General features: G+C 43.0%; 1 protein-coding gene across 2 annotated transcripts in view; it reads right to left on the reverse strand.

Moving 5' to 3' along the window:
* The window catches only part of EML6 (EMAP like 6), an 88,186-nt gene that overhangs the window by 58,737 nt on the left and 3,015 nt on the right, over positions 1-26,434 (reverse strand). For both annotated transcript variants that reach the window (XM_018077514.3, XM_018077515.3), the window contains exons 2-4: positions 6,980-7,139; positions 3,442-3,540; positions 2,119-2,187 (exon numbers count right to left, since the gene is read on the reverse strand). In XM_018077514.3, coding sequence (XP_017933003.1) covers positions 2,119-2,187; positions 3,442-3,540; positions 6,980-7,139 — 328 coding nt within the window. The remainder of the gene's footprint in view (positions 1-2,118; positions 2,188-3,441; positions 3,541-6,979; positions 7,140-26,434) is intronic.

Consider the following 26,434-nt stretch of genomic DNA (forward strand, 5'->3'; position numbering starts at 1 on the left):
AATGCAAGTGGCACATCAGGAAAAAATCCCTGCAGGATTTCTGGGTTTCATAGTAGTGTGCAGCTCCCAGATGTACAACCTGACAGAGCAGGGTCTGGGCAGGCACTAAACCCAGAAGAAATCATCAAGCTCTTGGGGAGGTGAGGCACAAAGCTGCCTCACTACTGCCACACCACCCCTTCCTTCCCCTTCTCCCACTATCCTTTATCAGGTTTTGCTGGGAAAAGCCGTCCATACAAGTGCATGTTTTTAAAGCCAGGGACATCCCATTTTTCTTGCCTGCAAACTTTAAAACACAGCTGAGGTGACAAATACTTGATCTTCCACAACTTGCGTGCTGGAGCAGGCACTTCTGCCCTTCTCCAGAGCACTGGGAGAGCTGTGTCCCTCAAATATAGTTACAGTTACTGAGGAACCATCTGTTCCAGGGAGACTGAAAGCTCCAGTGTGAAACAACACTGAGAGTAACAGGTTCCCCAAGTGTGGAATGGGGACCTGCTTGGCTTCGACAAGGCATTAACGTTCTGCAAAAAAGAGTCTAAGACTGACTGGGGGAGAGGAAAAGAGAGAAGAGAAGAGAACAGAAAGTTTGTCTTAGAAGGGTGTCTTTAGTGGTGAGAAATATCATATTGCTTCTTTTTGAATCAGAGGGCATAATGTCCATCTCATCCCCACTTTATATGCCTGCATCTTTTCATGCCTATAAGCTGAATTTTTAGGTATTTTTCTTCATACTTATAAAATGTCCCATAAAATTCCTATAAAGCTGACATCCAGAAAATCCTCAGATTGAGTTTTTTTACTTCAGATCCTTCTCTATTTCTAATTCAATTAAATTTTCCCTTTGCCTCTTAACATGAGCCAATTTTGAAGGCAGAGGGAATCCTGCCCCCAGGGAGTAAAACCTAAACTCTCCTCGCTGCTGCTTAGCAGAGGAAGGGTGGGAGGGCAGCAGGAAAAGGGTGGAGGGAGGATCCTGAGCCCAGTGGGAGATTCCTCAGCTCCAAGGCTTTACCACAGCTCCTAATACCCGCTCAGCCAAATGAGCCAACAGAGCCTACATGCCAAAGGAATAACTGGTGCTATTCCCAAGCCTCAGTCCCAGTTCTCCCAGTGCTACTATTGCTTTGGAGCTGTTATTATCACATTCCCACGGCCTTGCACTGAAGTTCAGGCTGCTGTGGGAGCCTCACTGGAGGGAACACGGAGTCGTTTCCCCTCCATGCTGCCTTTTTTGTTCTTTTTTGGCATGTCTTTATCTCCATGTATTTACAGTGCTGGTAATCTGTGTGTTCAGGGTAATTATGGCCATTTTCAACAGGAGACAGGTGCCAAACAAAGACAGGTTTTGGCAAACAGCTTGCAGAATACAACAGATGGTATCACTGCTGCCAAAACCACCCACAGTTTGAAAGCAGTGGTGGTTTTAAGGGCACAAGGAACCAGAACTACAGATATTAACTGGTTTCCTAAACTTCTAGTTAAAGCTCTTCCCACCCCAGTCATGTGAAATAATTGCCATCTGTTAGGAATGTTTTTGATGAGACAGGAGAAAAATAGAAACCTGAAGGGAATATTGGCAAACAAGGATTCCTTTCTAAGCTTTCCACAGGCACGGGGATGTTTTACCCTAAACATCTAGTATATATCTGGGTTTGTATTTACAACACTTCCAGAGAAAGTGACTTAGAGGGAGCAAGCAGTGGGGCACTGGAGTTCTCATCTCTGCAGGTGTTCCTATCACTGCTGGCAACGAGAGGCCAAAGAGAGGTCATTTAATTCACTTTTCAACTTAGTTCACCCTACAGCTGCTCAGAGACTCTTTGTGGTGCTTGAGGAGAGAAACCCCTAAAGGCTGAGACAATTTAGGTGACATGGAGAGGGCAGAGAAACCCAAAATTACAAGTATATAATGATGACCTTCCCACCTTGCTTGTTCAGGGGACCTGCACCTCAGTCACTGCTGAACGTCTGAACTGGCTTCAAACAAAAAGTTTTGCCAAAACGTTCACACAGTAAAGAAAGAAAAGCATAGATTGTCTTGTATTTAAAGCCCTCATCATGTAAGATTTTTTTTGTGCAAGCACTTTTTCCAAGTAAACAATAAGAGCTCTTTACCTTTATGTGTTTCACTCCACAGCTGACGATTCTGTTTGGCTGATACTGATCCCAGGAAATATCAAATATCTGTTAAGAAGTACATTAAGCTGGTATTTTAAATCACACAGTAATTGCATGTAGGTTCAGTTTGCTTTTCCCAGTGCTTAGCCACAATTTCTGTTGGAACATATTACTAAAAATGAAAGAACAGTCTTGAGGTAAGTTTGGAACTCTGTAATCCAAGGTTAAGGCAAACATGGAGGGCTCCTCACACAGTCCTGTGAACACACCTCAGCCCTGACTCCACACTACCAATCCATTCCAGTTCCAAGATGTTATTGAATAAACAATATTTAGGCAGGCATTCTTTCCCACTCCCTCCTTTTTCAGAGTGTGAAACTCTACCAGGACTAAGATTTTAGTACTTCTTGCCTGTCCTGGAGTCTTCTGCTAATTCAGAACCTGATCTTGTACCTACTGAGGTCAGTAGCAAAACTTCCACTGATGTAACTGGGAAGTGAATCAGTTCTGAAAGAGAAATTCAAGAAGGACTGAGATGCTGTTGTGTTGGGAACATTGCAAGTAAAAATGAACTAGCAGATTACTGAGCTGACACACGGGATGCAGACAGACTGTATGTCACACCAGCTGCAGGGGCGGGCTCAGCCTGCTGCCTTGCATGCAGAATGTGTAGTAAAACATTGTAACACCCCAATATTATAACATTAAAACATGGGATAATACCATAACATAGATACAAGAAAAGTTGTCAGACTGTGCCCATAATTTATCTGAATGTATGCATCCATGTGCTTATATATGTCAAGGAGGTCTTTTGCCTGTGTTAAACCTGGTAAAACATTTCCTAGTACTGAACAACATTTGGAACTCAAACCTGGTCAGTTCTCATCTTTATTGAAGTTATGATCCTCTAACTGAGGTTAACAGATAGAAAAGGAATACCCTAATTAAGTTGCTTCTACAGGTGACTGTCTGAAGCAAAACTAAAAGGGAAATAATTCAATCTGCCCTCAGGATAAACTGTCTTTTTGACATCCTGAGAGAAAACATGATCTGTGCCCCCTGAGCTCACATTTCACATCTCATCTGAGGAGCTCCAGATCACCCTACTCTGTGTGTAGGGACAAAGGATCTCCTCCCCAGGCTCCCTGTTGGTGCTTTGTGCTGGCTCCGGCACAAGGAGGAGGCTCAAACACCTCGTCAGGTATTTCCGAGCGCGGTGGAACGAGCGCGATTCCCTTTGCACGAACCCGCCCCAAACCCCGCTCTGTTCCAAACCCCGGTGACCCCCAGCCCCCCCAGGAGCCTGTCCCACCATACCCTGTCCGAGTGGCCCGTCGCCGTCGCCAGGAGCTTCCCCCTCTTCCAGTCCCAGATGCACACGGTGTTTTTGGCATCCAGTCCCACGGACGCCAAGCGCTGAGGAGGAACCACAGGAGCCGGTTAGCGGCAAAGCAGCTCCAGATCACCACCCTGCATTCCCAGGATTGCTGCATTCCCAGGATTACTGCCCAAGTGGATTGGCCCACGTGTGCCCTGCATTTGAACTCCCTGGTAAAGGCAAAGCCAGTCACACTCAACACTTACTCACTGAGAGAGCACCGAAATGTCTCCCTTCTCTAAAAGGTTCTTGATCTCAGGTGCCAATGTTTCCAGGGAAAGTCTGACCAGGAAGGGTTTGAGGGGCTTGTTTCAGGTGTATTTTGATTATTAATTTGATAATAAAAGCAAACAGGAAATAAAAGCTCTCGCTATTTCCAGCTCCCATTTTGTTCATTATGTTCATTTTGTTGAGCTTTAGAATCAGAACTGGATGTACTTTTAATAATTGCCTTTTACAGAGCTTAGTGTATCAAATCACCAATTAAAATGACTAAAATCAGTAATTAGTAACCAAGCTAAATGAAAGTTCTCTTGATCATCAATTAAAATAACTTAATTTTAATACTTTTCAATCTCAGTAATACAAGAAATAAAAAGAACTGAACAAAACAGAAAGAAAAACCTGGAAGGGAAAAGGCCGAGTGCATTTTATTTGCCCTTAGCAACCCATACCTGCCAGGGGTCTGGTTGTACTGATCAAAACACAAGTTATTTTTCATGGCACCTTCACTGATTTCAACTTTTTCTCACCTCTTTTATACTCCTCCTCACCATGGAAACCATGGCAGTACTTCCAGCATCTTTTAGATCCATGATGTGACCAACCTCAGAGCTGAGCTGTAACTCCCAGTCGGGAAACCACCCCTGAGGGTAGATGGGCAGTGAAGGGACTACAGAAACTAAGAACTATTTGCTATTTTCTTTTCAAGTGGCCTGTTGAGGAAGGGCTCCTGCTGGCAGGAAAGTGAGAAATGCTGAATTTCCCTTTTGGTTGGAACACTTACACTTTTAGTCCTCCTTCTGGAAGAGAATTTGACAGAATTCTATTCAGAGAATTCACAGAACTACCAGAAGAAAATATCTGCCAAGTAGTTTATGCACATAATTAACAATTATTTTTAAATCTACACAGATTTAGAAGATCTGGCTAAAGAAGCCAAGTGCTACCTAATGAAAAACTTAGAAATACATGTATGTATTATGGCAGTGCCCCCCTCACTCCATTAAAAATAAGTCTCTTTACCAAGCACACACTCTGTTCCCCTAAAACAGAGCAGAAATTGAACTGTGCAGTATTGGCAAAATACTTCAGTGCAAGGCATCTGCTTTTATAAGTAATTCTGTGAAGGGGAGCTGTTGGTACTTTTAAGGAGAAATTATAGTTAACAAAAGACATTTTTAATTACAGGCAAACTGACAACTCCTCATGAAACATCTGAACCAAATGCATTTCCCCTCCTGCCAAATGGCATCTCCTGCTCAGATAGAAGAAGCCCAAACTAAAATCTGTATTTTTAACTTACAACAGTCCTGCATTTTAAACTTTAAACTCCAGTATTAACCACAGAAAACACATAACCAGGAAACTTTGGGGAAATCCAAGCTGACTCCATGGGGATCCACTCAGGGAGTGCAGCAGAACCACCTGGGCTCTTTGCTGTAGGACGTGGTGCTGACAGAGTTAACAGAGGAGAGAGCGGGGTTCTGATTGCATTATTGAACTGATTTGTGCTTTGGGGCTGAAATGCAAACCCTCCCTGGCTGTTGGCAGCCCCCGGGTGGAGGAGAAGGCAAGGTGTGCACTGGAAGGTGCAGGCAGGGTGTGCACAGCCTGTTTTGCCCTGTCACAGACAGCAGCTCCCTTGGGAATGCTGACTAAACAAACCAGCACTGCTGCAGCTCTGAATTCCAACTGCTCAGAGCCTTCCCCCCCTGCCCTTTAGCTGGGGCTCAGCACAGCAGCTCCTGCTGCAAAGCCAGAGAGAGCAGCAGAAAGCCAAGCTGCATCATCCATATTTATGTGTTCCAGCACTGCTCTTCCTCCAGACAGAACAGCATTCAATGCAAACCTTTATTTCCAGAATAAACTGCAACTTCCCCAGCCCCTCCAGAAGCAGAACTGTCCCTGTTCTGCAGGGGCAGCCCAGCACTGAGCTGGGGGGTTAATGACAGCCAGGCCCCAGCAGGACCTTCACAAAGGTCTAAAAAAAAAGAGTTTATCCACCGGTCCCACGAAGTTAAAAATGAGGGGGGAAAATGAAGAACATGCAGTTCTGAATGAATGATACCTTAAAAATATAACAGCTCTGGAAGTCTTGTTCTGTTGATCTGGGAGTTTTCTCGTGTGAGGTTTTTATTCCACAATTCCAAGGACCACATTTTTCATTAATTAGAATTGGCACAGGAGATTTTAGAGGAAATGGTTTTACCTTAAGAAAACTGGAGGAACGTCACTGAAAACTAGGCTTAAAATAGAAAGCTAGTTCCAATTTTTAACGGGGAAATATAATCTGTGGTGGTGTTCAGAACTCCAGTTACCCAATGCTTTTTAACCATGTTAAAGGCAACTGCTCAGGTTGATGTCCTTCATTTCAGCCTCCAAACTGAATACACACAAGCTAATGCACAATAAAAAGTACTTTTGTTTCATGTGAGAATACATTTGATGCCTTGAAGGCCAGTTCTGAGCTCAGATAGAGCTCAGAATAAATAAATAAATAATAAATATTAACCATTTAATTATACTATTACTACTAATAAAGCACTGTGTGGTCAGTGGGAGAATAGCAAAGTGCAGGACAATAAAGCACTTCAATAGTCAGCAACCCATCTAGGACATGATTTTAAGAAAATCTTTGAAAGGCCAGAACATCCCATAGTTCTGCCCCGTTGGGATGCAACTGAGGTACAGAAAATACAAAACCAGGAAAGGTCCATGCAAGAATCCAGGTGGCAGCTCATCTAAGGATTCCTAAGAACACTTTAGCAACCAGCTCTGAAGTGTTACACCAGGACACTCATCAGGACATCACTAATGACACACTGCACACACAGATATTTATAAAGCTCTGTGAAGTATTTCTCAGGTAGGTGAATTTTAGATCTATTTTCCTCCTACTTCATTCACAACTGAAAGCTTTTAATAGCTCACCTCCAGGGGAAATGTGTTTAGCTGTGACAAGCCCAGCTGTGAGCAGCCCACCGTTTACTTCTGTCTGAAATTCTGCCTCAGAATATCCCCTGAGCTGCTGCCTTTGTGCACGGCCCTGCTCAGAGCTGACCCCGTTATTCAATTAAACTGCCAGGGCAGCCCAGCCAAGGAGACTCTCCCGGCAGGGAGATCAGAGCAGTTCTGCTGCCAGGAGAGCTGCGGGGCTGGGGGGGCTTTGCCAGGAGCCCGTTTCTTGGAGCAGCAGGTGCCAAGGAGGTGGGGAAGCCATTCCAGCCAACCCGTGGAGGGGGATCTGGCACCCACCTGGCCGTCGGCGTCGAAGGCGAGGCAGGCGACGCCGTGCGTGTGCGCGTCCTTGAGCACGGACACCGTGTGCAGCCGCAGCGAGTCCCACACGCAGATGTAGGGCTCCTTCCCCACCTGCCCCGTGGCCACCAGCGTCTTGTCCGGGTGCACGGCCAGGCTGCGGCACAACACAGAGGGAGGGATGGTAAATACACCTTCTGAGTCGCAAAAACGGCAGAGAACAGAAAATTACATTAAAAAATCACCTTTTTTTTTTTTTTTTTTTTTTTTTAAGTTCCAAACCCAACAGCTCCTTTTGATTTTTTGGAATAACAACTGTCTTCAAAACTCGGTCTGTTCCATTATTTACTTTCAGTAATGTTTTGCTGACACAACACGACGAGTGTAGAATACATTTATCGTGTAATAATACTTTAAACAGAAAAATTAACAGAAACATAACCAGTGTTTTTAAATACTTTTGACTGATAAGCTGATTGAACACAGACTTATATCTTAGTCTTTCATAGCTTTATGAAGTCAGTGGATGATTTTCCACAATTTATTCCTCTTTTGCCCTTCAGCTCAAATGTTCTGAAATAAGGATCAGAGGCTGAATACTATTTCTCACAAGAAATCCTCTCATCTTTAAATATTTAAAGACAGCAATCTCAGAAGAGACACAGAAGTAAATTGTTTCACCAGAATCAAACCATAGTTCTGTTCACAACTCTTCAGATACGAAAATAATAATAAACCCCCTCTGTAAAGTCATACGAATACAAAGAGGGTTTTACAGTCACACAGGAAACAAATGGTTGAGTATGTGAGCTACAGATGGAATAAGGGAAAACATCCTATTAATAAACTGGCACTCAACAGATGGCCACGGGGAGCTGAATAGTTCTGCTACCCCTGGAGTAGGTAATACTAATTATTACGAAGAATTAATCAAAAAACTTAAGGAAGTTTCACAGACATACATGTTCCATTTTAATCAAAAAACTTCAGGAACTTTCACAAACATACGTGTTCAATGTCTTCATGTTAAAGAACAATTCATGGGAAAAGAACAAGTTTAGCCCAACTGAGCTCCTGCTCATGTCTCCTTTCTCCCCCAGGCTTGGGTTGTACATCAGACTGTGGCAACGTGTTCACCTCAATCCTAAACCTCTAAGGGGAACGAAGGGTGACGCCTCCAACTTCAGGTGTGACACCTGTAATTAAGTTAGAACACTTTTCTTCAATGATAAGAACCAGAGGAAAAGATTAATTGGGCTAATCTCTCCCTGCTAGAACAGAACTTAATTACCTCTGCCACCCTTCAGCACAGAGCAGCTCTCACACAGCAGAACCTCCCCTTTTGCATTCTGTGAGGAACATTTCCCATAATACAAATGTGCCTGTTCTGAGTGTCCGTGGTGTTTGTTTTACCCTGTTTGACACATGACATCACCCGGTGGGGGGGCTATAATTAGGGAGCACTCTCAATTCCTGGCCCCCAATGAGCAGCGTGATTTCCCAGCCCCCTGAGGACACTCATCTCCCCACCAGCCTTCCCAGTGCTCTCCGCCTGCCCACGCTCAGTCTGGCTCTTGGATAACCAGGGGCTTATTTTTGGCAGGCAGAACAGTGGGTTAGAGGAAGGAAACAGAACCCATTTCCAGAACAACTCCTGGGACTGTCTGATACCTGGGTGTGACTTACATGTGCCAGGGGTGTTCAACTGTAAAAACTCCCAAGTGCACCTATACAACATCTCTGCTGGGTGGGTCATGTGCTGCCTTCAGGGGGTAAGATTTCCTGCTGGCACAGCCTCCCTCACCCTCCCTGTCTTCTTTAAGGAAGAGAAACTTCATTGCTTGTGTTTTGAATTGTTAAAGTGCATTTATTCAACTTTTGTAAGTAATTAGACCATTTACAGTGATACCACATCACTCTTTGTGCCACTGGAATATACTGAAATACTATTATATTGTATTTATAGGAAAATGTGATTGGAAGAGATAAGGTACTCAAACAGCAATTTATGGTACAGAAAACATTATTAGGGGATTAATTCCTATTCCTTCTACAGGGAGAACAAGACCTAAGCAGGGTGGGCAGAAGAAATTTCACAGGAGATTTTCACCCCATTTTCAGGTTTGAGGGAAAGGCCATGAATTCCCTCTCACTAAAGGGCCGGGGTGGAAACAGAGAGGCTCAAAGCCCCTTCCCCACACGACTGGCCCCTGTCTCTGTGTAACAGCACCAGGGGCGGCTGCACACGGGGGGACAGAGGCACAAGTGCCCGTCCCTCCCTTCCAGGGAAGGTAAAGAAGCCAGGGCATTCCTGGCAGGCTGCTCTCCTGAGCTCCTGGATGCCCCTGCAGAAATTCCAAAAGCACTCTGATGTGTCTGCAAAAAAACCTCTTGGACCCACGTGCCTCCACAGGCCCCTCTTTAATGCAAACAATCCATCTGGGATGAACCAATAACCTGAGGGAACCTTCTAATATTCCACCTCATTAACAAAAAGAAAGGTCTATCAGGAAGAAGAGCTTTCAGGGAGCACTTCCTTTTCCTTCCCTTTCAAGATCAGCAGTCCTGGATGTAGCATCCAAGGCTGGAAGCCTGCTAATTCAGGATAATTAGAGATGCCAGACACGTGTTCCAGCAGGTCTGATGAAATGCTTTATAAAAGTCATTAGTGGATCCATCTGGTCTGGGGGCCTTGCCAGATGGTAAACTCTTCCTACCTCCACAATTTCTGTGGCAGCAATATCCTGCTCCAAGAGTTTCTTTTTCTTTCAGAACCACATCAGAATTCCAAGAGACAGAAAGTATTTGTTTCCTGTCTACATTGTGTTTCAGCCTATCCTGGTTTTCTGTAACAGGTTCCATACACTTACAAACATATAGCACAGGTCTGAAGTTTAAAACCATGGCAGAACTAAGTAGAAAAGTTTAGATATGGAATGCAAACTGCTCCAAGTAGCTGAATATTCAATTGTTCTATTGAATCAAATGTTAAATTGTAATTTCTGTATTTAAGTTGTTCCCAAACTGCAGATAAAATGATTTTTCTTTCACAAAGCACACAGTTGAGGAACCAGAGAATTAGAGGTGCTAGAAAGAATGGATGAGTGGGAAGAACAAAAAGGGGATGAGGGAATTGATGGTTGAGGAAGTTTCATGAGAGAACAGAAAGCTCAGGGGAGGTTTAATGCTGGTCTTTTCAAACCTCAAAAACAGTTACACAGAAAGTGGGGGGGGCTCTTTTCACAAGGATGCACAGAGAGAGGACAAAAAGCAAGAGAGACGAGCTGCTCTGTGGGAAACACTATCTGGATACAAGGAAAACATTCCTCATTCTAAAAACTAAACATGGGGATAGGTTGCCTAGGGAATGGCAGAATCCCCTCCGTGGAAGTGGTTCAGGACTCACTTGACAGGCCCCAGGATGACCTACTCTAAGGCCATGCTCTCCAGAGAAAGTTGAGCTGGATGAGCTCCAGAGGCCCCTTCCAAACCAGTCTCTTCAGTGGTTCCAGACACTGAAATACATCAGCAAAGCCTAAAGTAATCAAAGTAAAAATGCATTTTGGCTCACAGCAGTTTCCCTGCATTAGATAATTGCTCCCTGATGCTGCAAAAAGCAATTTCTGTTATCTTTAATACAGGCCTAGGGAATTGATGGAGATCTTGAAACGGGTGTATCAGATGAGAGACAGAGGTTTAGAACTCACCACTCTGGGCCTTTTAAATCTATCACTGCACTACCCTATTTATCAGGGAGGGAAAACATTTTGTCACTGCAGCAGCCAAAGGCTGAACATTTGCTTTTATAGTTTTGGTGCATAACATTTTATGTTTTCTATTTAGGATGCTACATTAAATTGAATCTTTTTATAACCATCCTATTAAAACCATACAAACTAAAACTTGTTTCCAGAACATCCCACCTGACAGAAAAACAGTTGCTTCTTGAAAAAGGAAACAAACACCCAGAGCTGTGAGTGAAGTCACTGCACACTGGCTGAAATCCCTGTGTCAGGTGGACTTGTCCCCCAGCTCTCACCAATGTAATTCAGTCTCTGTGCTGGGATGTTTTGCACTTTAAATCAGCGTGCAGACGTGATGTTAACCTAAAATAACTCTAGACAGATAGATCAATTCATCTCTACTTCAAATCCATCCTGCTTTAAATTTGGAATAACATTCATGTTTAGATACATCTTTACAGAACTGTGTTTTCTGTTAAGGGAGACTTGGGGACTGGCAGACACTGTCTGTATATGATTAATTCTCTTCAGATATCCATGAAAGACTTCACATTCCTTGTTCAAAGTCAGCTACAAACCCTCCAGTTTAGCAGAACAGAAAACACAGCAGGTCTCCCCTCAGAATTTAGGTCAAATTTGTGAAGTACTCGGGGCACTGACTGCTGTGCTTGAACACTGGACAGATAAATAAGATGACAACCATTTTTTTTAAAGACTTTTTCTCTGTAGCAAAAAATATCTCTGAAGAAAAAATAATACCCAGAGGCTCCAATCCTGCCCCAAAATAACCATTATGCACCAGCAGGTATCTTCTCTGCTGTTGTCTCCTCCTGCTGCACGGTGCCAGTTCTCAGAGAGAAAGGAGCAGCATTCCCAGGATCCCGACAGCCCAGCAGGGATGTCTGAACAGCAGGGATGCTCTCAGCCACATGCTACTGCTCACCCAGAGCTGAGCACAGAGCTCACTCCCTACTCAGCAATTCCTCACTTCACAGAACGAAAGGGGCCTCTCCCCTCAGCTGTGGGGTCAGAGGGAACCCCCTGCACAGACAGAGCAATATCAGCAGCAAAATAAGGCAGGATGCAGCCCGAGCCTGGAGATGGGGCAGCCCCGAGACACACAGAGCTCTGAGTGCACATATACTCATGTACAGGGCAGGCAGTGCACACACTCAGCCAGCTGAATGGCTGTTTACACATCTGAACATATAGCTGTAATGACACTTCTAAATACACCAAATATTGCCACGCGCCTCTTGCAAACAACTCCAGCACAGAACATATTTATCCTGACAAAAAAAGAATATAAATGTTGATGGAAACACTGCAATGGCGAAATTTTAATTTACTGGCTTGAATTTTAAATGGTAATATCTTGTTTATATATAACACAAACCAGGATATGTGTACAGAATGGTGGTTTTTTAAGATCATTTAGGCATTTTTAGGTCCAAGTTCTTACTAACTGTCCTACTGGTTGTTTTCCCCTCCATACTCCCTGTGTAGGAAGCAGTGATACAGCTCGAGGTTCCAGCATTTACTCACCACTCTGCACTGGCTTCCCACTTCCAAGAAGGCAGGCAGGCTGTGGGAATTGGGTGGCCTGCCTCAGCCAGCTCCCATCTGCTCCTCGAGGAAGCAAACACCCCCAGCTCGGAGCGAAGGCAGCGCAGCCCCGACCGCAATCACTGCCTTAGGCTTGGCCCCAAACCCAGCCTAAGGTGAATCCCTGGGGAAGCAGATGTGAGCTTGGCTGGCTGCAGGAAAGGACTTGGGAGCACAGGCTCTCACAGGTGGTGTTAAGCTCCAGTACTCTCAGAGTGTCCTGGGAATCCAAGAAGCATTTGGACAAGGATTTTATTTCTGACTGTTTGCCAGAGCTCAGCAGTGGTAGACAGGTGACAGAAGCACACAAAGTTACGACCATTCCTGCCACTCTTGGTCCTTGGGGAATTCCTGCTGACCTGCTCCTCCTGCCAGTGTTTGTTATTCCACCACATTTCAATAAGGTTTGTTCATCTGCCCAGTGTTTATTAGAAGTCCTGACAGATCAGGCCCAAAAGGCCACATAAGCCCAGCAGAACATGGAATTTGTTGTGCCACCAGGAGCTGCAGAGGAGTCACAGAGTTAGGCCAAATTTAAAGAACAAATGGCTTTTGATCAAGTGATTAAAATTTCCTCAATTTTCCAAGTGGAAAAATAAACCCTTAAAATGCAATGCTGTGAGAAAACCGTTCTGCTCTTTAATTGAGGCCAGCTCTGATTTACACTCATGTGGATCTGTAAGGAGAGCAAAACTGGGCAGATTTCCTAAAAGGGAAGGGCACTGCAGCACATCCTGCAGCACTGGGGCTCCTCTCACACGGGGCTGCAGCAACACCACAGTCACACAGCTCCCAAAGGATTGATTTTCTCATCCATGTTCATCTCAGGTATATTTTGCAACTCTGAGCTTCTCTCAACAAAAAGAAATCCCGGGAGATTTTACCCAAAGCCCATTTAATGACAGTGAAGGTAAAAGTAGAAACAAAATGCCCTCATGAACTGTGGGTTTTGAGCAACAAGTGATCAGGGAATACACACAGCATATGAGCCACACTAACCCAAAGAGAACCCATATTCCAGTTTTCCCATGCATGCACGGAGTTCCACCTGAGCCTAATTCCATTTGCATTCATAGGATGACTGCAGCCTGCTGCAATATCTGAAAATAACCCCCAAAATGACACCACCAGGGCATGTCCAGAACTCTCTGTATGTGCCATGGTATGACTATTTCTTCAAGAAAGACAAAGTATTAAACTTGAAACAGAGAACCCTGGTCTATGATGCTGAGATAAAACCAGCGACTTAAATGGCACCAGGGTAACCCAGTCATTTCCCAATACATGGAAAACTAATTACACACTGCTGTTAATTTCGTACTGCTCAACAGAAATCAGCAAAACCTTTATGTTCATCTGGTATAAAGAATTTGAAGGCCGGTCTAAACACCGTGACTGAAAATGTAATTTATACATCAGAAAAGACTGCAAGTTGAGAAATCACCGTCACAGGCCGTTCCCTCCTTCATTTCCTGCCTTCACCCTGTTTCAGCCTGACTGTAGAAACACCAGAGGCAAAGTGCAGTCCAAGCAGACACACAAACTGTGCGTGGCCACTGGCAATCAAAGCCTTTATTTTTCCCATTTATCACATTCCAGGGCTGAGACAACTGAAAATGGCCTGAATGTAGCTGTGCCTTTCCTCCCGAGAGCAGAGATGTGGTGATAATTCAGATCAAGCCAAGAGCTCCAAGACTGGTGGTCACAGTGAACAGCAAATCCTGAGCACTAATTAATTGCCCACAGCATGGTGATGTCAATCCCCATGGGAATCACCAAAGGGACACGGGAAGAAAATCCTGGAAGCAGGACAGGCAAAAGATAGAGCTGGAAAAAAGAGGAATCAAGAGAGAGCTGCAAAACGAATATGATACAGAAGATGTGATAAAAATAACCAAAAAGCCCAGAGAACAGTCAAGGAGAAATGGGAAATATTACCAAGATCAAGGAAAAAACCCAGCCACTGCCAGAACTTTCCTGGACCACTCCCACTTTAATTTTCAAAAACTCACAGGCTCTCCTTAAAAAATGCACACTGGGATAATGACATTGTTTGTATAGGTTTGCCTTTCAGTGCCCATCAGAAATAAGGATTTTAAGCCCAGGGAAAGTGTTCCTGCTTCAAGTACAACGAATTCAGAGTGTGACAGCTGCATCCTACTTGGGCATTCTTCCCGTGACAATCCTGTCCCACCATATTTTAAGTTTAAGCACTTTAATGGAAAGAAGCAGAGAAGAGTAAGAGCCTGATTCAATAATATATCAAATAAATGCACACCAAGGGGCATGTCACGGGTCAGAAGCAAATTATGGTTCTTTGTACACAGAATGTCTCACAGAAATGATAAATGTGGCAATATCCAATGCAGCTGGAGAAAAACATTCCTTTTCAGACCCCTCAGAACACAGGGAGTTTGCAGTGCTACTAAGGATGCTTTTCTCTCCCCTCTGAACGCTGCCAGCTGACACTCATCAGCACCCAGGAAAGCAAAGCCAAGACCAACAACTCTGTTACTTTTCAAAAAGATGGAGTTGTACACTGGAGGATCATCAGATTGCACTGAGGGGGATAAATGAATTTTCCTGTGGAGAAGGGATTAGATCTTTTGTACTTTCTGAACGACAACAGCTCCATAAGCTGTCAGGCCTCAAGTATAATGCACAGTACACGGGGGTTGGAGGGATGTGGAGCCACTGCAGAGCATTAGAACGGGTCTGGACTCTGAGCTTCCACTTCCAGTGGACCTGTGGTAAAGTGAATGAATCTCAATTTTCTGAGCACTCTTGCCAGGCTTCTGACATTCAGCTTTGCCAGTTAATTGTGGAGAACAAAAACACTATGCCTAAAAATTCAAAGATGGTTTTTAACAAGTACATATTAATAAATCCATTTTCCCTTTTCTCTAACAATTCAAACAAGAAAAGCTTCTATGTGGATTATTATCCACAAAACAATTTCATTTTTTTGAGAAGTACACCTACTAAAATAAATGTGATGGCTGTTATCTGGCTTTTACATCATCTGACACAACCTGAAGATTTTTAAGTATCAAGTGTCTCTTTTGTGGGGAACAGATTACACAAAAACCCTGTTAAACTTCCCAGATAACAGAATTAACCTGGTTTCCCAGATGCAGAGGACATGTAAAGACATGTCACCCAGTCATAGCTTATTATTAAAAAGTAGCCAAGTATCACTGCTTTGTAAGGTCAAAATAGAAAATAATTAAGGATGAAAACCAACACCTTGGTTTCTCTGTACTCTGCTACCTTCCTGGTGATGAAGTTATGCAGCACCACGATAAAACCACCAAATGATTCACCAGTAACACACCAATGCTCTGCACATAAAATCTGGAGAGGTCAGTGCTAAAACACCACAGAAACACACTGAGATTTAATGCTGAACAGAATCTTCCACTTTACCCTTCTCTCCTTTCTACCACAGGCTTGGGCAGTTCAGGGGTTTGGGGACTTCTTGTTTGAAAAAGCCTAAATAAGCAGAGAAGGTGCTTCCCAGAGCAGCTCCTGGGAGTGCAGCTCAATAACTGAGCTCTGGATCTGTCCCCAGCTCTGTCCCCTCCTGCCCCAGCTTGTCCCAGACGAGGCCCCTGCCAGCCCCAGCTGCAGGTATTTTCATTGTCCAAGTCCTTTTAGTTCCAAGCTCACAGAAATGAAACCCTCACCTGAGAACAATCTGTGCTTAAGGGGTGTCACACAACAGAAAACCCTCACAGCACACAGCTGCTTTTTATCAGGGCCAAAAAAAAGGCTAATAGTGCAGTCCACATCAATTTGATATCACAAAATTCCTTCTACAGCCAGGGCCTTTTCCCAGTGGAATCTCCAGTGCCCAAGACACAGGTGTTACACTGAACATCTCCTGGATGTCAGGTGTATTTTCCTGTGATATTACTGACTATTTCCTCTAAGTCATGTTATGTAAGCACTTTCTGTGCTTTTATTACCAAAAAAAAAAAAAAGGAATTAAACTAAGGAGAAAAGAAGGGACTGGCTTTATTAGTTACTCAGAACAGGGAGCTCTCCCCAGCATGGTTGGCCACATGAAAGCTGCCTGAGGAGTCAGAAAGTCCATTAGAAACTCCATTATACTATTCCATCAACCCACAATTTAACAAAGTAAAAGAAAGAAGCAGCTTCAAATGGAAATGTTAATAATAATTACCCAAGCCAAACTAAAATCTTCCTCCGATTTTGCCTTCTGGAATCTCACAAAGGCTGTACAAGCTCTAAAAATGTATTTGTTGGGACTCAGGGGGATATGAGCAGTGCTTTCAGATGAGAAGCTGTAATTCAGCAGGACCAGAAAATCAAATTACTCCTTAGACTTCTACGATATAAAAATCTTACTCTTGAGGTTCTACGTCCAAAAACCAGGAGTTAATGCCAACATTTGACTGGTATTTGGGAAGAGCACACCCAGCCTTCCTTCAGTCTCTGTGGTGCCTGTTTGGAAGCACAGCAGGATGCTATAAATGTGCAGAGGAATGTACATACAACAGAAGGATGGAGCACACGCTCTGGATGTGAGAAAGCCCAGGGACTTAATTTAGGGGACGGTGCATTGGAGGAATTCCCAGATTTGCCATAGAAGGAATAATAAAACTGAGGAGAAGTTTACCCTTTCTGAGTTCCATGGCAGTGCTACCTAAGTCTCCTAGTTTAAAATATCTCTATTACAGTCTGCAGTACTAATACAGCTGAAAATAGAGCCATCAATATTTTCTGATTATATTTGTATTTTTGAAAGCAAAATATTAATAGAGATGACTGATGTGTGACACACAATCCACATTCTGCTCTCTCTTGCAAAAATATCAGGGTAGCTGAGAATTTTAATGCATGTTAATTTGTGCAATGCATTTTGCATACATTTGCTTTTATTTTTGTATTCTGCAGGCAGCTGGAATAAGTAAAAAAAGATCCGTAATCAGCTCAGAATTAAAAAAAATTGTGAAAGCCAAGGCTTTACTCCACAGTCATTGTTTAAATGTTAAAATAGTAAAATTGCATGCTTTGGCTTTTATGATCTTATAACGAAGCCATAAATACATTTAGAAATGTTTGCATTTTTACTCTGGAAACGAGCTTCAACAGAATAAATCTATATATTCTGTTATTTAATATGCATTAAGAACCAATCTAAATACACCCTCAGGTACAGTTCCAAAAAGCCCCCATAAAACCTGAAGGTTGCCACCTATTTTCCCAAGAACTCCTCATTTTAGAACCGCCCTCACACCCAGATAGTAGGTTTAGGAAGAGGAGCCTTTCTACGTTTCCATTTAATCTCCTCACACATAACACACACATTTGAGTCACGGTTCCTCCCAGGAAGGTGGGAATAGCTTGTCACACATAAAGATGATCTCTCTTAGGCTTCAGGTGAGTATTTTGGGAACAAGCCAGGCCTTTCTTCACATAAACCCCTCTACTGGAAACATTTCACTCGTTTCTGATGCACAACTGAGTACAAGCAACACACACTGAACCTTCAAGAGACCACAGAAAATTAAAATAGGAACAAATAGGGAAGATGTTCCATTATTTCTGGACAAGGCAGTTGAGCCACCAAAGTGTGGGTGAGCACAATGCCAAGAGTTGCCCCGACCCCCTTCTTTGAAAGGCACAGTTCCTGGGAAGCTGCACAATAGTAAAACATGCAAAGGCTGCCACAGGAGATTATCCTCAGAGACCTGATTGACTTTTGTAACTTGGAGTGAGATATTTAATCCTGTCTGTAACAGCCACAGCTACACCAGCTAATAAACCACTACAGGGGAGGGGCTGTAACAGAATTCACACAGAAGAGCGAGAATGGAACAAGAAAAAAGAATTAAGAGAAAACAAGACAGCAAGGAAACCTCCCCCCTATCATTCCAAGAATGTCTCCGAGCTGGAGAGCCCCCGAGGCAGCCTTTAGGGGAGTGACTGTGGGGTCTCATGCACAGCAGGCTCCTGCAGTTGTGTGGCAGTTTAGTTGATAGCTCTGAACTCATCTGCCCCAAGGCCAGTGAGAAGCACTCCTCTTTTATTCACTGGCAGCTCAGCTTTCTTGTGACAACAATGTAAGAATCATAAATTTGGGAAAAAAGAAAAAAATATTAAATCAAGAGAAGCGTACTTTGAAATATGAATATTCTAATCAGGAAAAATTAAAGTCTAACAACAAAATTATGTTCAAAATGTATGATATGCTGCCAATTTTTCCCATGAACCAAATTCCTCAGGGATTTTTACTGGTTTATGAAACAGCTGATCAAAGACATGCTAAAATTTTCCAAGTAAGACAGGGAAAATGTGTATGAACAGCCAAGTCCGGGAAATCCCACATCCATGAGCAATCCGAGAAGAAAATAGGAGACCAACCTACTCCAGTTTCAGTTCCACCGAAGCTTTTCCACTTGGGGTGGTGGGTGCCAAAGGGACCGGGAAACTCCTTCCAGCCCAGTGACTCGAGGGAGCCAGGGGGAAAGCTGCAACCCAACATGTTAGAAAGAGTCTGCTGCCATTCCCAGAGGAGCAATCCCTGCCCAGCATAACTGGCAGTGACATGTGAAAGGCCTGGCTCTGGCTGCAGACAGACACGAGAGCTAAACATGGCCGGGATCTCCCGGGCACAGCGGGACGGCTCCTGCTCGAGCCTCAAACCCGTGTTGGCAGCAGGGAAGCTCTGGTGTTTGGGATTCAGGGCTTTGCTGCTGCCATCCAACAGACTGGGGTGTGTTGTTCCAAGCTCCACAGCCAAGCCATGGCTGTGGCTATCATGGTCTTCTGGTGACTATTACCATCTCTTTTTTAATTTCTATCACATACCTGAGCCAAAAAAAACCCCTTTTGTCACAATGCAAGAGCTTTTTTTTAACTGGTAACATTTCCTAGGAGCCTAAAAATCTGTGACAACTCAGGCAAAGCTCAGATTTGCCGACACAGACCATCTCTGCTTAGTTCCAACCGCTGAGCAGTTGGAGTTTAAGTCCAGTACGTTCATAAGTGGAATGAAGGGACAGCATCACTCCTTGCTGTTACCTCTGGGACAGAAAAGAGGGTGTCTATAAGTTAAAGGGGTAATCCTGGGATGACATTTAGCCAACAAGTTATTTGAAAGCCAAATATATACAATTTTTACGTTTATGCGTTATATAATACTACATAATCATATAATAATCATATATATATATATTTGTGTTGTATATATGTTTAAAAATGAGAACACAATCCTGCCAAAGACCGAGGTGGATCCCAGGAAGTACAGCTCAGCTGGCAGTGAGCTGTGACACTGCAGAATGTGCTCAGTTTGGAGGGGTTTGGGCTCGTTAAATGGTTGTATCTGATAGGGAGGGAGAATGCAGGGAAAAAAGTGTGCAGTGCACTCAACTGTCATCACACATAAAGTAATTCCCACCAAACTAAATGACAAGGTAAAAGAGCATTTACCTCTAGGCAGTGGGGAGTCCCAGGGATTACAAATGAAACATTACGGATACCATGAGGAAAATGTGAAGTGCAACACAGTGTACAGAGCACATTCACAATAATTCCATCAAATAACTCCTTAACACAGCAGGAAACAGGGCAGGCTAAAGAGCTGTCTTATCCAGCAGCAGTGTATTCATACTTCCTTTAATCTGTCCTGTGCTGAAACACAAAATATGCTGGTTATTCCTAATTTAAATTATCTCCTAACCCAGCACCAGGTCTAACAGTCAACCAAAATATAACTGTGAAGTTGTACTGACATAGGCACAAGGGCCAAGACATTCCTTGCTCAGGTAAATGGATGCTGCTTTCTCAGCTCTCTTACAAAACTGATGTTCTACCTCACATAAGGCAGCTCTCAGGGAACAGGACTCTCTGTTCAGATTTACAATATTCTTTACACAGACATTTACAAAAATAAAAAGCTGTCACCCATCTCCCATGCACATCCAGGATTTCCTCACATGCCCAGTCACACTCATCTATTCACCAGGCTCTGGAAAGTTAAAGATCCACATCCTAGTTCTCCTCAGAGCATACAAATGAGCCCTGGAAATTCAAGTATTTTCTAGAAATTTTAGACATGGAAGATGAATTTACTTCCAAACTTTTCAAGTGATCCATCTGTGTAACAGAGCAATTCATATGTTAGCACATAAGGCAGTGCCCACAGAGCTAAAAAGCAAATCATGTCTGTGGAAACTCTACAGAAAGAGAAGAGAAATAGCAAAAAGGGAAGACAGAGTTTGGGGATTTAGCATGTTCTTTAAATCAAGTAACTTCCCTTCTGTGCTGGCTACAAAATGGATAGTTGGGGAAAAACATGTGAAGGGAAACAGTCCAGAACCTCTACATACTGTTATTTTAGGAGACAAACTTGGTAGAGGATTGAGGTGCCTTTGCACATCCAGTAAGCTCAGGCTCCTGACTTTGGGATCTCAGGCAGCACCACAGCCAGACAAGGGAAAGAAACTCCACCCACACCTGCCCTGCTGTTCACAGCCCACAACCCACACACAAAACCCAACTCCACAGGAACCTACCTGAAGTGATGTTTATGGGATTGCTCTACAGTCACTTAGAAATGAACTGTAATAAAAGGTAAATGCAGCAAGTTTCAAATACCAAGTAATGCCACGCAGTTCAATGAACGTTTTACATAAGCAGAATTTTCAGTATTAAATTCCTGAAGAGCTGGAATGTCCCTGGAAGTGTTCACTGATCTTCCTGTTCTGGTGAGCGACTGATCAGACACGTGGAAAAGAGATTCAAACCCACTTTTCTTCCATAGCACCAGCTGCATTAGGTACCCTCAGAACACAGGACCCCTCTCCAGTTATTCAAAACGTGTCTTTTAATGTGACATACAGTTATTAATGATCCAAATAGTTCTCAATTTCCCCTGTGTTCTAATGGATGGGCAGCCAGTGGCACACACAAACAGGAAGCAGCAGGTGTGAAGTTCTGCCACTACCAAAGTCCCTGACGTGCTGTATTGGAGGGGGATTGGGGTGATCCAAAGAATGCCTTTGAAACTTCAGTTTTGTGAGACTAATACCAGGAGTTATATAAACAAACATGGAATTATGATTCTTTATGTTTTTATGTAAGCACTACGACTCATTATTTCTCTTTTCCTCTCGATTCCTTAGCCAACCCTTCAGAGCAGAGATTGGGAACCTGGGGTTGTGCCTTCTGTGAAATCTCTGAGCTGGGCTCCTGGGAGGCCTTTTTGCTGTATTTCAGGTTCGATGCTGCAGTGGAGGCTGAAGAGTTTTGTGCCATTATGTAACTGCCTGGCAGCATGTAGCCTCAGGCACTTATAATCTGGTTTACTGCTTGTCATTTGCTAATACTTGGGGGTTTTCTCTAGCTTATGGTATCACGGATGTTACAGGGGGGTTGCCTTCCACTTCCCAGGAGCAGAGAAAGCAGCTTCCACCACAGCTCCAGGTTCCTGTGGAGACTGAAATGTCTCTCCCTGCCCACACCAGCTCCCGTCCCCCCGTGCCCGAGCACAGGGAGCAGTGCAGTCCCCTCCCCAGCGCAGGGGGGTTTGCTGCGCGCTCCCGCGGCACTGGAGGGAACGCCGAGCAGGCTCCCGGAGCCAGTGTGAGCTGAGGGCAGCGCTGTTGCACACAATCAGCTAATCAAGTGCATTCAGCTCGGCTGGGCAGCCTCCAGATTTACCCACACCGTGGCAGCCGGCCAGGAGAGGGAAACAGCAGCGCTCCGTGTGCGGGGACACAAAGGAACAGGTCTCTGCAGCACTGATTCGGGATATTCCCGTGTTCCAGAGCTTCCAAAAACACAAGCTGCTAAAGGAGATCTCAGGTGTCCCTTTACACAGTTCAGGTATCTGCTTGCTCTTCTATTCCCTTACAGTTTTCCTGAGCAAAATATCCTCTCTCCAAGAGGAAGTTAAGGAAATTTGTATTTAATGTATCCATGCCAGAAACCTATGGCAAAAACACGTCTCACAACCAATAATCAGTATCAACCTAAGGTAAAAATCACAGTGCACAAGCCCTCCAAAAACTTCATCTCATTCCTGGCATTCATTGTCAATTCAAACCATAAATTTTCTGATATTCTTATTTCTAATTTCTCTGTACTGCAATAAAAACTGCTAACATATACAGTGACATAAGACATTTGGTGCAAGAGTTGAGAACTGTAGGATTTGCCATATGTGCTTCTGAAGATTATTCCAGCATTCTCCTCTACAGCTCCTGAGCAGACAATAAAATAATAGGGCATATTCTGATAAAAGCCTTTAAACTACCAACACTTAGCAACTTCTATATTTTCTTGTTACATGAAGAAAGGAACAAAACATGCAAAGCCCTCAAAACTCTTAAGTTCTTGGCCAAGTTCAATCTCAAAGGAAGAAATTACTTCATATCTATCTTCTCAAGATTGCAATTATTTAGAAAATTGCAGTTTTCATAGAATTATTAGTGTTCTGCCACGGAGGACCTGAATTTATGAAAAGTAATTTTTAAAAGGATATAAGGGTAATTTAAAAGGATAAAAGAATAATTTTAATAACCTGAACTGTCCTCACCAGAGAGGAGAGATAAGAGGGATGAGATGAGCTCACAACAGATGTGCAGATTTCTTTAAAATGGTGTTCTCCCTCCACTCAGTAGGAAAGAAATAAAGGGAATTAGTCCTCTTAATTTATTCTTTGTCAAAATTTTGTCATAATATGAAGTATCAAATTTTCACTCGAAATTACTGTGAAATATTTGAGTTCTGTGATACAATTTCTATCACAAACTCTGTATTTGAAAGAGTTGCACATCCAAAAGAAGCTCCCCAAAATCCTAATTACATTCTGAATGCCATGACATGTGGTATAGAACCCAAGTGATTAAATGATGCAGTGAGGGAAATAAACAGAGGAGGGAAGTGCCATCACAGAAGAGAATAAAAGGACAGTGGCATTTCTTTAACACCACCATTTAACAACATTAAATACTCAAAGATCTGACCCAGTCTCAAAGAGCAGATTTTGTTCCCTGTGAGGAACGAGCACAGCGCTGCCCATCCTAGAGCAGCTTGTCAAACTGACAGGGTTTGACCGAATTCCCAGATAGAACCAGGCAAACCTCTCCAGTCTGACAAGCAAAGCTTTGAAATAGCTCAATATATGTCATTTGAGACATTTGAGGCCACCTCCTGATACCTCATATTTAAAAGAAAACCCAAATAAACCCACTGTGGAAGTAGGAGGCCAGACCACGTGCAACAATCACTGCAGCTGCACAAGGCCTTGCACTGGGAACATAACTGTATATTATAAACTTGTTTTACAGCCACTAACAGAGTACAGGGTAGTTCCACTGAACAGCATTTCAATAGGTTTTGAGAAAAAATAAATTTCTAAACAGACGAGAATTCCTCAGAATCCTAGAGGGATTGTTTTGTTGTCTTTTTTTACTACAACTGCTACTAGTTATTTACTGTTACATTCACTGTTGTAAATACCGTCATTGTGCAATTAATATTTGCAGCTAATAAGTGAACAACACTTGCAGTGTTTAACTCTGCATATGGAAGAATTTCTGAAGATGAGGAAGCAGATGTTTGGCATGAATGGATGCCCAATTTTGGTGTGCAGGCATCAATATTAGTGTGACTACATACAAACTATAGTACTAGGCAGCAGGATTATGCCTTGAACATTCCGGTCTGCTAATGGAATGAAGGCACTCAAAATTCCTGATAAAAAAACCCCAGCGAAATCTTTTGTAACAGGGAAAGTCAGGCAACCAAAATAGCAGGGTTGCTATATCCCTCTGAGAGTAACCTTTATTTCATATTCTGTTTTTACTACCATCATGTCAGTGCATTTCAATCCATCTGCCACAGAAGAAAGAACAGACTTCAACGCCAGCATTAACACAAGTTCCAGCAATAGGCTGCAGAGCACCAAAGTTCATTGTGCTGTTGGAATGTTTAAAGGAATTTGACATAAACATATACATGGCCTTAAGATCAAGGCTCCCTAAAGCTCTGGAGGTGTCATTCCCAGTCTGCTACAAACACCACTTCTAAAGGAGAATTTAAATTCAACATGTCTGTTGGACAGAAAAGCCAGACAACCAAATGTTCTTGGGGCACAAATGCATCTCATCTTGCTGCAGAAATCTAATCAAGACTTGGAAGGAAAAAAAGAAAAAGTATCTGGAAATTGCCTACATAAATCTATCTGACATCCATTTCGTCAGGAAGAAAGAGAGTAATAACAGTTCATGGAGGTTGATCTCTTCTGTCCTGCAAGATGCAGTTTATAAACATCTGTAAAGACCAGAATTTGTATATATACTTTTGCAGGAAGTTTGATAATACAAAACACTAATACAAAACTGTGCCATCAGCTCCTCCCCAGCCTTCAAACTGAGAAGAAAATTTGAAATTAAGGTTACTTGTATCAAAATACTTTCTTTGAGTTTTCATCCTAGTAAAGAGTGATTACACACAACTACCTGATGACTCCTGGTCATCTCAAATCAAATTGAAATAAAGCAAGTTAAAAAGGTGCAGAGAGTTGATGCAGAGAAAGTAAAAAAACTATATTAAAAAATGAAGGCTAGGCTGCTCTGGTTGAAGACTGGAGCTAAATAATGACTATTCTCATTGATATATTGCGACAAATGCCTGCTGAGTTTCTCCCCACTTTGAACTGATCCATGTATTTCTAAACCCACACTCAATAAGATACTGCAACTACATATTCCAACATGTCTGATGCATTCACATGGATATTTCAAACACAAATTTATAGCAGCTTATAGCAACCCTGGGCAAGAGTTCAAATCTGAATGCAGCGCAGGAACCGAGCGCAGGCAGAAGAGGCCACCAGAACTTCGTGGAACAAACTGCATTTTCCCCAGGTTTTCTGAGATTGAAAGCAAAGGAAGCAATAAAGCTGATGAGTTTTTAGGGGGCATTAATTTCTTTCATATGAAACTTGTTTAACAATGTACTGTCTCAAAACAGTTCCCAAAACACATCCAGCAACCACAGTAACGTGACCACCACTGTACAGAAACTGCTGTCCCTTACCATCCAAATGGGGGCAAGGAAAAAGTATTTCAGATCTCTTCAAATAAGCACCACCCTATAACCAGAAATATTATGATACATACTCTTAAATAAAAAGATAAAAGTACAATTATATCTTTGATCTCTGGGGTTTTGATTTACATAGCTCTGCCATCAATTTACTAATTCCAAAATTACATTTCCTACAGTCAACAACACACAACATTGCTTCAGGCATCCTATTCCTTTTTTTCCCCAATGGCAGAAAGACAAGAAAATGTACAGTCATATTCCAATACACATCCTGTCTCCTGAAACAACCCTCCTGGGAACAAACCAGGCCTCCAGTCTGTATGTCAGCGCAGTAAATCTCATCCCGCTGGCACAGCCGTGGTTTAATCCCAATCTGTCAGCACAGTGGCACTCACACACACACAGACACACACTTACAGCAATATTCTGATAAATCCCACACTGCCTTACATAAACAACGTGCTCTGCAATCCAGGGATAACAGGGGGCTTTGCAGGTACTCAAGAACAGGGAGACATCACTACTATACCAGTGGAAAAATTCCTCAAAGTTAGGAATGAATCTCTGTTTACAAATGAATTCTGTAAAAAGAAATAAAATCAACTGTATTTTAAATGATGAGAAGTATCTCAATTGATTATATTTTTACTTTTGCTGTTTTCTGTGGCTTTTGCATATGCAAAAATTGCAGAACAGTTATAGGAAAGAACTACCTTCACTCAACACTTAATTAAGAGAAAAACAAGGATTGATCTTAATTGATCACTGTTCTACAAGTAAAGGCACAACATAAAGTAAGAAAACCTTTTGTTCCTTTGAAAGTGTTCCAGCACTGTCAGAAGTAACGAGCCAGCCTTGCGGGTGGTTCTGCTGCACACGGATCCCACATTTGCAGGGATCCTGTGGAAGGCAGAGACGCTGCATGCACTGCAAGATTCTCACTCCCACACGAAGGCACTGCTCTTCCAATGAGCTGCTGCAAAAGCCCACTTTTGAATTACTCCAGAAGGAAAACAAC

Source organism: Manacus vitellinus, unplaced genomic scaffold (genome assembly GCF_001715985.3).
Source record: "Manacus vitellinus isolate BGI_N305 unplaced genomic scaffold, ASM171598v3 scaffold_38_pilon, whole genome shotgun sequence".
Lineage (NCBI taxonomy): Eukaryota > Metazoa > Chordata > Aves > Passeriformes > Pipridae > Manacus > Manacus vitellinus.